The sequence below is a fragment of the Desmodus rotundus genome, chromosome 4, assembly GCF_022682495.2.
Source record: "Desmodus rotundus isolate HL8 chromosome 4, HLdesRot8A.1, whole genome shotgun sequence".
NCBI classification, from domain to species: Eukaryota; Metazoa; Chordata; class Mammalia; order Chiroptera; family Phyllostomidae; genus Desmodus; species Desmodus rotundus.
This window is the reverse complement of record NC_071390.1, coordinates 130,306,584-130,319,459: the sequence shown is the minus strand read 5'-3', so window position 1 is coordinate 130,319,459 and position 12,876 is coordinate 130,306,584. Positions and strand designations below refer to the sequence as shown.

At 38.4% G+C, this 12,876-nt stretch overlaps 1 protein-coding gene across 1 annotated transcript in view; it reads left to right on the top strand.

Moving 5' to 3' along the window:
* The first annotated feature begins 448 nt into the window (after positions 1 to 448).
* SDAD1 (SDA1 domain containing 1) overlaps positions 449 to 12,876 on the top strand; it is a 32,060-nt gene continuing 19,632 nt past the window's right edge. Inside the window, exons 1-10 of the mRNA XM_024579389.3 lie at positions 449 to 675; positions 3,059 to 3,163; positions 3,629 to 3,727; positions 6,139 to 6,249; positions 8,693 to 8,764; positions 8,846 to 8,946; positions 9,691 to 9,748; positions 10,472 to 10,546; positions 11,675 to 11,776; positions 12,335 to 12,404. Coding sequence (XP_024435157.2) covers positions 586 to 675; positions 3,059 to 3,163; positions 3,629 to 3,727; positions 6,139 to 6,249; positions 8,693 to 8,764; positions 8,846 to 8,946; positions 9,691 to 9,748; positions 10,472 to 10,546; positions 11,675 to 11,776; positions 12,335 to 12,404 — 883 coding nt within the window. The 5' untranslated portion in view covers positions 449 to 585. The remainder of the gene's footprint in view (positions 676 to 3,058; positions 3,164 to 3,628; positions 3,728 to 6,138; positions 6,250 to 8,692; positions 8,765 to 8,845; positions 8,947 to 9,690; positions 9,749 to 10,471; positions 10,547 to 11,674; positions 11,777 to 12,334; positions 12,405 to 12,876) is intronic.

The window sequence follows — 12,876 nt, the reverse complement described above, 5'->3', positions numbered from 1 at the left end:
AAACCAATCAATATACCACTTTTTTCCAGTCCACATTCTTTTCCCTTATCTGGATCACGCTGCGTTGACACAACACGAAACAACACAAAAAACAAATTTAAAATTATACCCCCCCCCAATTTACACCTCTCGTGCGCTCCTCTCCCCTATAAAAATAGGATAATACTATGTACTCCCAAGGACATTCGAACTATAGGATGTGGGATTACAAATTAAAAAACAAACCAGTAATCCTGATCTGTTTCACAGGTTTGTCGGGATGATGAAATAAACTAATTTGCGTGAAAAAGCTCTTTCCGTTTCAGAATATCTCGGGAACGGTACGTAGCAGCAGCAGCTAGACGAGGAGTAAAAATGTCATAAAATCCGACACAGAGCATTCCGGCCGCGAAAGTTTGATACTCTGAGGCTCCCGTAGTCTAGCTCAATGTAAGAGCCAAGATGGCGCCGTCCGCTGAGCGACCCATGTGCTGTTTCCGGTCGTACTCGGAAGTACGATTCCCGGCCGCAGCTGGGACAGTTAGTAGTTTCCAGCGGTATAGGTTTTCGTAAAACTGCTTGTCGCGGAGCCAATCAGCAGCCAGTATGTCCAACAGAAATAATAACAAGCTGCCCAGCAATCTTCCGCAGTTACAGAATCTGATCAAGAGGGACCCGCCGGCCTACGTGGAGGAGGTGGGATCGTGGCGCGGCGACGCCAGAGGCCGAGGCGCGACTGTTTGTGACACCCAGGGGGTTGGGGAGGCGTGGAGTGAAGTTGGGATCCTGGATGGCCGCGTGTTCTATTTTCGGGAAGAGAGAAGGGGTTGGGGAAGGGACATGCCTTATGGTTCGGTCCCCACCTCTTTGAAATTTGCTGTCCATTTGGATTTTTCCTCCCTGCTCTATAGACCCCGCTGCCACGGGCCCTTAAAGATCTCATTTTGCTCCAGGGTTTATCTCCCGACCTCACAGAGATGGAGAGACAGATAACTCCCCCAATCTCCAACTTCCATGTAGGTTTCTGTTTTGTCTTCAGAAACTCTTAACTTGAGTTAACTGGTAACACCTGATGAATCAGTCGTCTCTTAGAAGGCTTCCAAACGACTCTGTTTCCGAGAGCCTGCTCTTTGCATTGGGCTGTGTTGGGAAGGAGGTGATGTTCACAAGTGTAAGGGACAGACTCAGGAGCTTAGTATATCTCGTTAAGCCAGGATTCAATCTCTTTGGAAGCTTGCGTGAGCTGGATGTCAGAATTTGCTTCGGGAAAAGATGAGGTTGAAATTAGGTTAAGTCCAGCTTGTGAAGGGATTTGTATACAGACCTCAGACAAATTGTGAACATTCAAGGTGTTTGAGCCGAAAAATGACAAAACGAAAGTGGTGATTTTGATAAATTAATTTGGCAGGTGTGTTCTTCAGACACCCATTTGTCTGACAGGCATTAAGGAGGTATTTGCTAAACGTTTGCTGCACTGGTTTGTGCCTCTTCTTCACTAGGGTGTGATTTGTTCAGTGGCTAACACAATTACTCATCTTTCCATTGTCTTTCTCATTTCCCTCCTCCTCCAACTTTTCACTTAGAAATATTTAATTGAATGCTTTTTAACAATAGCGGTTTCATTGGTTTGGGTCGCCAGTATATAGATAACCTTTCCAAGGAAAATAAAGAGTAAGGAACAAATACAAGAAATGAAATTAACTCTAAGTCCTCACCCTGCTGTTGACCAGTTGTGTTACTAGGGAGCATTAATCCCTGAGCCTGTTTTAATATGTAAGAAAGAGATAATTCTCACCTCAGGAAATTGCTCTTTTATTCACGTAAATACATTTGCAAATCCACACATATTTTACATACTGTGTGTCAGGATAATTCTAGGCATAGGGGATACGGTAATAAGATAGATATGAGAGCCGCCTTCTCTGGGACTACGTTCTAGTGATGGTAGACATATAGTGCTAAGGGCTATAAAGTAAGTAAAACTGGATGTGAATATGCCCTGATCATCTCAAGGCAGATAGTGGTGGCTGGGTGGCGTGGGAGTGGGATAACGATCTTGCCAGAAGCACACTGAGCTCTGGGGTATTCTCACTCCTGTCAATGGTGGTAGGGAGTTAAGAGAGAGAGAGTCTTACTGGAAGTATGTATGGGGCTGCATGCAGGTCTCTATCTTAAGTCCTACTCTTAGAGAAAGCTGAAGGCCTACCAATTTTGTTGGGGAGATCAAGAGTTATGTTTTAAAATATCTGGTAAACATTCAAACAGAGATATTAGACAAGTAATTGGATATATGAATTTGGAGTTTACTAGACTCTTTAGGGCTTATAATACAAAGAAAAATTCATTCTCATAGTGTCAGTATGTCTCGCTGTCTCTCACTCCTGCATACACTCCTTAAAGCTGTGGTCTAGGGATGGAGAGTAGGTACAGGGAACCCACTGATGCCTGGTGTTTCAGCATTAGATTATTGAGTTATTGTTTGGGTTGAACATAATTAAATGAGATAATGTACACTGAGATGGGCACATAGCAAGTGCTGAATAAAAGGAAGCTATTACCATTATTTCTATGTGTCTATTACTTTTGGCTATTAACACACCCTCTCTATAACTCCAGGATAAAATCTTAATCAGTATTTATAAGAAGAAGGGAATTTTGACTGGAGCACTTCATGTACTTGAGAAATACATAATTTACATTTTCCACCACTGTATTTTTTTAGAGCACAGATACGAGTGCTCTGTGTGCAGAGACAATGTAGTAGGGTCATTTGGGTAGTAAACGTCAAAATAGGGCCAGAATCTGAGTGTTTGACTTTTGGCTTCACTGTTTGTTACACTACATCACCTAAATTTCTAACAATAAAGGAAAGATAATCTTTACATGATCTATGATGTGCATAGTTTTCAGAACTTATTTTGAAGAATGAAGGTAAGGAAGAGGTAGTGTTTCTGCGTACTTTTGCCACGTTTTTCTCTATGCTACTATCAATAAGACTTCTACTTTAAGTAATTTTTCCTTCTGTATTGAGCAAGTCATATAATAAAAGGTGACCGACTTAAATTTTATTTTTCTACAGTTTCTGCAGCAGTATAATCACTACAAATCCAATGTGGAAATTTTCAAATTACAACCAAATAAGCCCAGCAAAGAGCTGGCAGAGCTGGTGATGTTTATGGCGCAGGTAAGAAGATAATTTCTGTATAAAACAAATACCAGTTTTTATACACAGTTTACAGAGTTATTTTTCCAGTAATATTCAACCTCATTGCATTCGAAAATGCAAGGTTTATTTTTAAAAAAATTTAACTTTCCCTTATTGCAAATTTTATTTTCTCTGTATAGTGAATTAGAAGACTTTGCAAGAACTTTTCACAGAACCACCCAGAGCAAAACTTTCAAACTATTTGTTTTCTTCAAATTCATTACAAATAGATTCTAAATCATGTCACACATATTTTAACAAGACTAGAGGAAATATGAAAGGGGTCACAGAAATTGGCATGTTGAGGAAAAAGACGTGATTTGGAACCATCTACCTCTATGAAATAGCCTTTCCTCTCCTTTTGCAGGAAGTCCAAAATATGTGCATATGAATTATAGGAGAGAGAGAGAAAGATACTACAGTAGAGTCTTTGCTTTGTTACAGATTGGTCACTGCTACCCAGAACATTTAAGTAACTTTCCTCAAGAGTTGAAAGATCTTCTCTCCTACAATCACACTGTCTTGGATCCAGATCTTCGAATGGTAGGGCCAGTGTTTGTGTTGATAACTTGTGTTGTGTTTGATTGTATGTGTATGATATGTGTTTGAATGAAAACAGCCTCTCACCTAGTCATCTTTTTAAAATGTAAAACACGATGTGTTACCCCTTTCTTAAAATCCTTCTGTGGCTTCTTATTTATACTTAGAATAAAACTCAAACTCATCAAGGCCTGTTAAGTCCCTACATGATCTGCGTCCAGCCTGTATTTTTTTTAATCCTACCTGTCTTTTCTGCTATACTCCTCTCTCTGATCTTTCTGATCTTCCAGCATGCTAACCCTCCCAGGTCTTTTCCCTCTTTTGAATAGGCAAGTCCTTCCAGTCATTCAAATCTCAAATGCATGAAGAACCTTGATTATAACTTATTGTTTGTATACTGCTTATTTTAATACATTTATCCATTAAATAGCCAGTTTGAACATATAAACATTGTCACTTTAGTGGTTGACATTGGCTCCTGGCTCAGATCCTCTTTACTAAGCTAGGACACCCATTTCCCCTGCCCAGTGGCCCCCAGCTGCCCTCTCTCTGGAGTATTGTCCTGCCCCAACTGAGAGACCTCACCTGGGAGGTTGCCCTTGCAACTCACAGCTAGTAAGTACTTGACCAACCTGGTGGTACAAACACCCAGCCCCCTCCCTCAGGGTGGGCCCCACTGTGTGTTGCAGTCTGTGCTCCAGGACCACCCTGTGTTCAGACTAAAGCTTGCCTCCAGCCAGGGACCCGTCCTTGCTCAGCTTTTCTTTTCTCTGCCCTCTCCTGCTGCCTTACTTCCTGTCTAGAAAGGAGAACACCCCGCTGTGAACACAGAGAACAAACCACTGTGATGAATTGGGCTCTGCTTCTAGGGACCCAGTCTTATGCGTTTTTAAATTTTATGCATCAGCTTTTCAAATACCTTTACTGCAAGTAGAACTTACATAAATATTAGGATGATAAAACTTACTGATATCCTGTACAAAACTTATAAAAATGCTAAGTCCATGTATTCAACTTTGTTTACACTTCTCTAAGATTTTATTAATTTGATTAGGCCCAAAAGAAAAAGAATACCAGCTGAGACAAACCAAGGTTGCCGGCTTACAGTTGTCAACTAGTTAACTCTCCGGGTCATAGGACCTGGCAGCCCAGCCCCAGAGGCTTCAAACTCAAACCATCAGTCAGAGGACTGACTTAGGTCACGGAAGTTTTCAGGTTCCTCTAAGTTGTGCAGATTTGAGATTTTTGAGTATGGAGACTTAGTGTCTTTCCAAGTAATAGGTTTTCTTTAAGTTTTGTGTGGCTAACAGTACCAAACTAGGCTGGTTTACAGGCATTATTAAATAAATAAAGGTGTGTGCATGTTTCTTTAAGTATGATAATTAGTAGATTTTTAGAACAATAATTAGAAGTTTTCTTTGCTAGGAAACATGGGATTTAGTCTGTGTAATTAGCATTACTCTTCAGAGGAATCATTTAGAACATACTGGTGGATCCATTTATTAACTGGCTGTTATGGTGGCCACCAGTCCTATCAACGTCTAGACTTACTTTCTACCTGGTATTTTTGCTATTTTTCTAGGACTTTTTGAATCATTCCTAAGTTTTTCTTCATTACACAGATAGAAGCAGGTTGTATTTCTTAGTGAAAGAAACAAAATACCCGTGCATATTAACTTATTAATAAAGTCAGTAAAATGAAATTTTTATATTACTCTTTGACAGTGTGACTACCTTTTAATAATATTTTTTATTAGTTTCTTTTTAAAGCATTATTATTTTTACATTCAAACTGTCACCACCTAGCCCATGGGAGGCTTCTTTTCTCAGCAATGCCCCTGATATTTCTGAAAGCATTCTTGCATTGTGGCAGAAATACTTCCAAACTCTTTCTTACTGTTTTTCCAGCCCCAAGACTTGGGATTAACTATTCTCCAAGGGTTTTTTGTTCCATCTAATGGAGAAGAGAAGTAGAGGGAAAATTTGAGCTGCAAGAGTACTGTAACCGCTGTAGGGCTATTCTTAGTACTACCAATACTTCAAAAGCATGCCTTGTAGGTCACAAACTCATTGATGATTCCCTTTTAGTGTATTACCTTATTGCTACCCCACCTTACCTTTCTGGATTCATTGATCTCTGGGGATTTATTGTATGCTGACCTCCCTGTGTAAAGTATCAATTTTATACCTTGTTTTACTTCCTTTGTGGCACTTACTGAGATACTCCTGTTTATGTGCTTACTTGCTTCTCCGTCCTCTCTTCTGCTGCACCCCCGTGTGTAAAGTCCTTGAGGACAGATTATCTGTTCTGTTCTGATGCCTAGAATAATGTCTGGTTAGTAGGAGACATTACGCTCTATTTTCTTATCTTAACTTTATCATTACCTTTCAGTATGTTTTCTTTTCTTCCTAAGACATTTTGCAAAGCTTTGATCTTGCTGAGAAATAAGAATCTCATCAATCCTACAAGTTTGCTAGAACTCTTCTTTGAACTTCTGCGTTGCCATGATAAGCTGCTGCGAAAGGTAAAGAGCAAATTGCTTTTATTCATATGTCATTTTTCCTTGCAGTGACATACAACTTGTAGAGTGAATTCTTGATGCTTCACATTATTGGATCTATTTAACAATAATTTTAATAGGAAAAAAAATAACCATTGTGTGCATGCAACGTGGTGATAATAGCTAAACATTTATTGAATGCTTACTTTTGCCAGGTACATTCTCAGAGCTCTGTAAGTATTTACTTGTTTACTCATAGAATCATATAGAGTTTATTCTTAGTAGTGGTGGTGGTGGTAGTAGTAGTAGAAGTTTTTTATAGATGAAAAGGCTGAGGTAGAGTAACATGCCCAGACTCACATGGATTCTGAGTGGTAGGGCAGGAACACACTCGTGAATCCAGGCAGGCTGGCTCCAGAACCCAAGCACTTTTCCACTGCACTTTACTGACTCGCTAAATCAGAGCACGGACTAGACACTCATAGCCATAACCACCCCAACCTTTGTCCCCAAGAAACCAACATTTTTTGTTACTACTGTTTCCCTGTGACTTTGTATTTGCTTATAAGTAAGATCAGAAGCTGAAGGTTTATGAAAGAAATTGAAGGAAAAAAAGCTTGAGTTCACATTTATTAACAAATTTTTTTCCAAAGTGCTGGGAGACTGCCACTGTTTGGTTTTAGCAGTTGTACTCCTTTATCTAACTTGTGGGATAAAAGTTGTCCGTGGGAGCGTATTTTGGACACCGATGATAAATGGGGCAACTTTACTTTTTTTTATCTTCACCGGAGGGCATTTTTTCATTGCTTTTAGAAATAGGAAGGAAGGAAGAAACATCAGTTGGTTGCCCCCCTCATGTGCCTGGACCAGGGAGTGAATGTGCAACCTAGGAATATACCCTAGTCAGGAATTGAACCTGCAACCTTTCAGTTAGGGGCCGACTGTTCCAACTGAGCCACAGTACACAACTTTCCTTTTTTTTAAGATTTTATGTATTTATTTTTAGAGAGGCAAGAAGGGAGGGAGAAGGAGAGGAAGCGAAACATCAGTGTGAGGGAGGAACATCAATCGGTTGCCCCTCACATGCCCCCAGCTGGGGACCTGGCCCACAACCCAGACATGTGCCCTGCCCGGGAAATAAACAAGCGACCTTTTGATTCATAGGCAAGCACTCAATCCACTGAGCCATACCAGCCAGGGCTCCTTATTTTAAAAGAACAATTTAATTGAGATGAAATCCACATGCAATTCATCCATCTAAAGTGTACAATTCAGTGGTTTTTAGTATATTCACAGAGTTTGAAAATATGTAGTTTTTTGTATCTGACTTCTTAGCATAATGTTTTCAAGGTTTATCCGTGTTGTAGTATGTATCAGTGTTTCTTCATTCCTTTTTCTTGCCAAATACTGTTCCATACTATGTATGGTTATTCTACATTTTGTGTATTCATTCACCAGCTAATAGACATTTGGGTTGATTTCACTTTTTGGCTATTATGAATAATGCTGTGAATATTTATATGAATGTTGGTATGGAAATATGTTTTTTTTTCTCTTGGGTATATGAGGTCTGTCCAGAAGGTATCCAGCCATGTACTATGAAAAATAAACATTTATTGAAGAAGATACAAGATACAAGAAACATTGTGCATAGGACAATGATGCCTCAGTCCCCATCAAAGTAGGCACCTTGGGACCTCACACAGTTCTCCCAGTTGCCATCAGCTGCCCCACTGTATTTTCCTGAATTTCATTGATGGTCTGAAATCTCTTCCCTTTCAAAAGTGATTTTAGTTTTCAGAAAAGCCAGAAGTCACAGGGCACCAAATCTGGGCTGTAGTGGGGCTGAGTCACCTGGGTGATTTGATATTGCCCAAAAAACTCCTCCACTCGTGATACACGAGTGGGCTTGTTGTTGTGATGAAGCTGCCAATCACCAGTTGCCATAGCTGCAGCCTTCTGAATTACCTGAATAGTTTCACAGAGCAAGTTCCAGCTTAACACAAAATTTGATATATATTTATTGCTCTCCTTGCTCAGTCATTTTGAATGCAATGGCCACACAGTACACATGCTCACGTGATAGTGTCTACCACCCCTCATTGACTAGTACAGTGAAGTCATCATTGTTCATGTGCATTCGAGTCCACTCTCCTTGGCTGCCAGGTTATATGAATGTCATGCAAACCATTATCGTTATATTAACAATGGCTGGACTTTTTCTGGACAGATCTCATATAACTAAGCAGGAAATTGTTGGGTTATATGGTAACTCCATGTTTAACCTTTTTTGGGCAATTTTCCTTTTGCATTTTAGCTGCTGCTTTTTGTTTTGCTTCTGGTCTCTTTTGTGATAAAATGAAAAGTAGATAATATTAAATCCCCTTGAACATTTGTACTTTTCTCCAAATTAATCAAAGTTTGAAATGTTGGCTAATGTGTATATGTTTTTGTTTCTTTTCCTTAGACTTTATACACACATATCGTGACTGATATCAAAAATATAAATGCAAAACACAAGAACAATAAAGTGAATGTAGTAAGTACCCTTTGTTTTCCGTGTTGGCAGCATGGTACCATCAGTGAGTGTATAAGGCTTCTTTCTCCTCTTTTTCTTTAGGTGTTGCAAAACTTCATGTACACCATGTTAAGAGACAGCAATGCAACTGCAGCCAAGATATCCTTGGATGTGATGATCGAACTCTACCGAAGAAACATCTGGTAATACATATATATATTTGTCTCTTGAGAAATAGAATCTTTTGTTCATTTGTAATGACTACAGAGAATATACACAAATATTTTTCTTGATCTTGAGCTCTTTAATATACTTGTCATAGATTAAGTCGGAAGTTAAAATAGGGACAATCCAAATAACTAGCAAGAACAAGGGCTACCATTTGCTGAGCACATACACTTTATGTTACCTTGTTCACCCTTCAGAACAAAGTAATGCAGCTTATCTGGAATTATTCTCATTTGATAGGTAATGAAACTGAAGTACATAGTATTTAAGCTTAGGAGATGGTAAATGGCAGAGCTGAAATTCACACCCGAATCTGTTTGACTCCAAAATCTGTGCCTTTCCACTTTGCCACTCTGAAGAGTTTCTAGTCAATTTATCCTATTTTTGTAAAATAACAATGTTTTATGAATTTGGTTTGTTGGTACAGTGTTTCCATCTCATGTCTTTTGCTTTTCTTACTCATTTTTTTAAACTATAAAAGAAGATTTGCATCAGAAGGTTTGGAGAAGCTGGAAAATTTTTTAAAAATACTAGTGATAGTCCCACTACCCAGAGACAATCACTTTTAATAGTTTATAATAATTCCTCTGCCTTTTCTTCAGCATGAATTTTTACTATTAGAATTTTGCCATATTAATAGTTTTTTATTCTGCATTTTTTGTTTCACATCTCTTCAGTAGGTTCCTTTGTCATTAAAACACTCACTTGTGTTCCCCCAGGAACGATGCCAAAACTGTCAACGTGATCACAACTGCGTGTTTCTCTAAGGTCACCAAGGTGAGTGCCTGTAGGGCGGTGTAAAGGCACTGTCTGCCAGGGGTCTGCTCTCCGGATAGAGGGTGAAGGAGACGGGATGTGAGGAGGAGGGAGCGTGCAGATACGCAGTTCATGTTACCAGTGCTCTCTGTGTTTAGGCCGCTTCCCTGGGTCATCAGTATGTGCTTCAGAGGAGTCAGACAAAATTATTAGGAGTTTTTAAAATGCTGTGTGTTAAACAATAGCTTTGGCATTTATGTTTGTCCTATAATTCTTGACTGTTCTTTTATTGGGCTCAGACACAGCTGAAAAAAATTCGAGGATATGTTTGCTTTCTATTAAAAGGGCTGTGATGTTACTTTTTGTGTGTGGAGGATGTGGAAATTCTTGACAGTTTGCTTAAAGCATAACTATAGAGCCTAGATGTTTTTATCTGAAGGTTTTTTTAATTCTACATTTTTTAGAACAAGTAATGTCATAAAAAACATTGTTCTAATTAACAAAATGAGCCCAAATCGCATAACTTTTTAAAGAATTTTTGTTACTCAGTTACACTTGTCTGCCTTTTCTCCCCATCCCTCCACCCTACCCCACCCAAACCCACCTCCCTCCCCCAAATCCCACAACTTTTGTATTTTTTCTCTTCAGATTCTAGTGTGTATTCATGTGTAAAGAGTAGACAGAAGTATTCATTCTTATTGTAAGGTGGGATGAGTCATTGACTTTGTTCTGATCGGCTGTTAGATATTAGTTGCTGCTCTGACGTTCTTCCTTGGGAAAGATGAAGAGGAGAGGCAGGACAGTGACTCAGAATCTGAGGTCAGTTTAATCACAGATGCTTCTGAATTTTACACTTAATCAGATTTCATGTTGCTCTCGTTATTGTAAAATGTATGACTGTTTAAGTTAGAAAGTTACCTTTGTCATTATTGAGTTTTTTAGTGCTGAGATTTTATTGCTTGGAATCTGTCACTTAAATTCAGTAAGATTGGTTAAGTCACTAATAAAACTTAGATTCACTCAGCCTTCTTAGTTCTAAAGTGATACCTGTATCTCAGTACATAAACTTAGAATGAGAATTGCCGCTAACATACTTTTGAGGTGTTGACATCATAGAAGTTCAGAGAAGGGTAATGGAGAGGAGTAATATCATGGCATCTTTAAAGGGGAAATCAAGATATATAATGTTACGAAATTTTCTGTTAAAAATATTTTATATTAAAATTAAAAGGCTAAAAACAATTTTTCTTCCCATCTTAGCATTTTGATAATAAGAATACGGGAAGATACAATAATATAATTTATTTTGTTATTATCTTACATATTTATAGTAAAAAATTTCAGATAAATAGAAGTTTTCTTGACTGTCTTGTCTCCACTTTCCAGTTCCTTCCTCACAGAGTGACATTGTTTTTTCTCTTGATTTATATGTATGCGCGTATATTGTCTTATAGATGCAGGAGGTTTTTTTAAATATATGTAAACAATATATGATTATTCAGCAACTTGCTTCCTTCGTGTCGATGTACATATAGATGCACCAGTGCATTTAGGTCTTGTTCTGTTAGTGCACGTAGATCTGTCTTGCGCCTTTAACCTTTACATGATATTTCTGAGTATGAATGTATTATATAGTATGAGCATTTTCCTGTTGATAAATACTTGTTTCCAGTTTCTTTTTTCAAATCAAAACATTCGCATTCTGTCAATATGTTATACTTCAGTAAAAACATGAAAGGAAAATACAAAAATAATCAGTGCTGCAGTGAAAAACCTTCGTACGTGCTTGTTTGTGCACATGAAAAAGTTTTTATTGAATTTTAGAAGTTATGTTTATTTTTGTGGCTGTGTGCAGCGTATAAGTACGAAGAAGTGGTTGAAAGGATTACTCTTTGTTTCTATGCATATTTTATTTATTTACAGTTTTACAAAGTAGTTTTTCTTTAGGATGAAGGGCCAACAGCAAGAGACCTGCTGGTGCAGTACGCCACGGGGAAGAAGAGCTCCAAGCACAAGAAGAGGCTGGAGAAGGCTATGAAAGTGCTCAGGGTGAGGCTTGTGCCTGGGAATGAGGGTGGGGGCCGTTAGACGGCAGCAAAGGCTTTAAACCAGGGCTTTTAAGAATTTGAAATAAATCACATTTTTGAAAGTCTTATAAATGTGTGATGAATTTTTAAGCATTAATTTTAGATAAATATTTTCAGCTCTAGCACAATCTGTGACTTGAGTAAATTGATGAAATTTACTTGTCACTTGTTCTGACTGAGATGACCTGTATTAGGGTATCATTGGTAGCATGTCTTCTCAGAAGAGGACAGGAAAAATGTACATTTCATATTTTGTGATGATTATTCTGGAAATCATTAATTTGACTGTTATGTGGTTTTTAATGTATTTCCAAATTCCTTTAAGTCTTACAGGTGCTAGCAGGTGATTCTTAAGACAGAAACCATCTGTACTTCTAGTTGAAAGAAAGATTTTGAGAACAAAGATTTTTTTTTAAATAGTGGACTTGATAACAGCTTTTAGTACATTAGCACATTTAACCCCAAGGGCCTCATTACTGTAATTCAGAAGGTAAATATTTTTCTTCTCCCTTTCTTTCAGAAACAAAAGAAGAAGAAAAAACCAGAGGTGTTTAACTTTTCAGCTATTCACTTGATTCATGATCCCCAAGGTACTATAATTATGACTTGCAAAGTTCCTCATTGGTCTGATCTCTGCCTGTTTAGTTTCCTGCCTTCAGAGCTACCAGGGAATGTAAGGTCCCTGGTGCTTAATAGATAATCAACCAATTCTTAGTTGTTCTTATTTGGTTGTAGCTTAGAGAATTATGTTCTGAAGCAGTGATTCTCCGTCCACAGCAATATAAGAAAAATGTGGAAGAGATTTTTACCTTTAACAAACACAATAGTGGTAGGACATTGTGCTTGATGAAATGAAAAACTGACAGTTTTTCTTGGTCCTTTTTTTTTAATCTGATCTGTGGAAACCAAGTTTGGGAAACCATGTTTTAGAATACCACTTCTCAAACTGGAATGCAAACTGGAGTCACATAGACAATATATGAACTGTACTGGAGCTTGAGTCTTCTTACCCCCAGAGACTGATGGGTTGGTGTTGGGTGCAACTGGGCATTGGAACCTTTA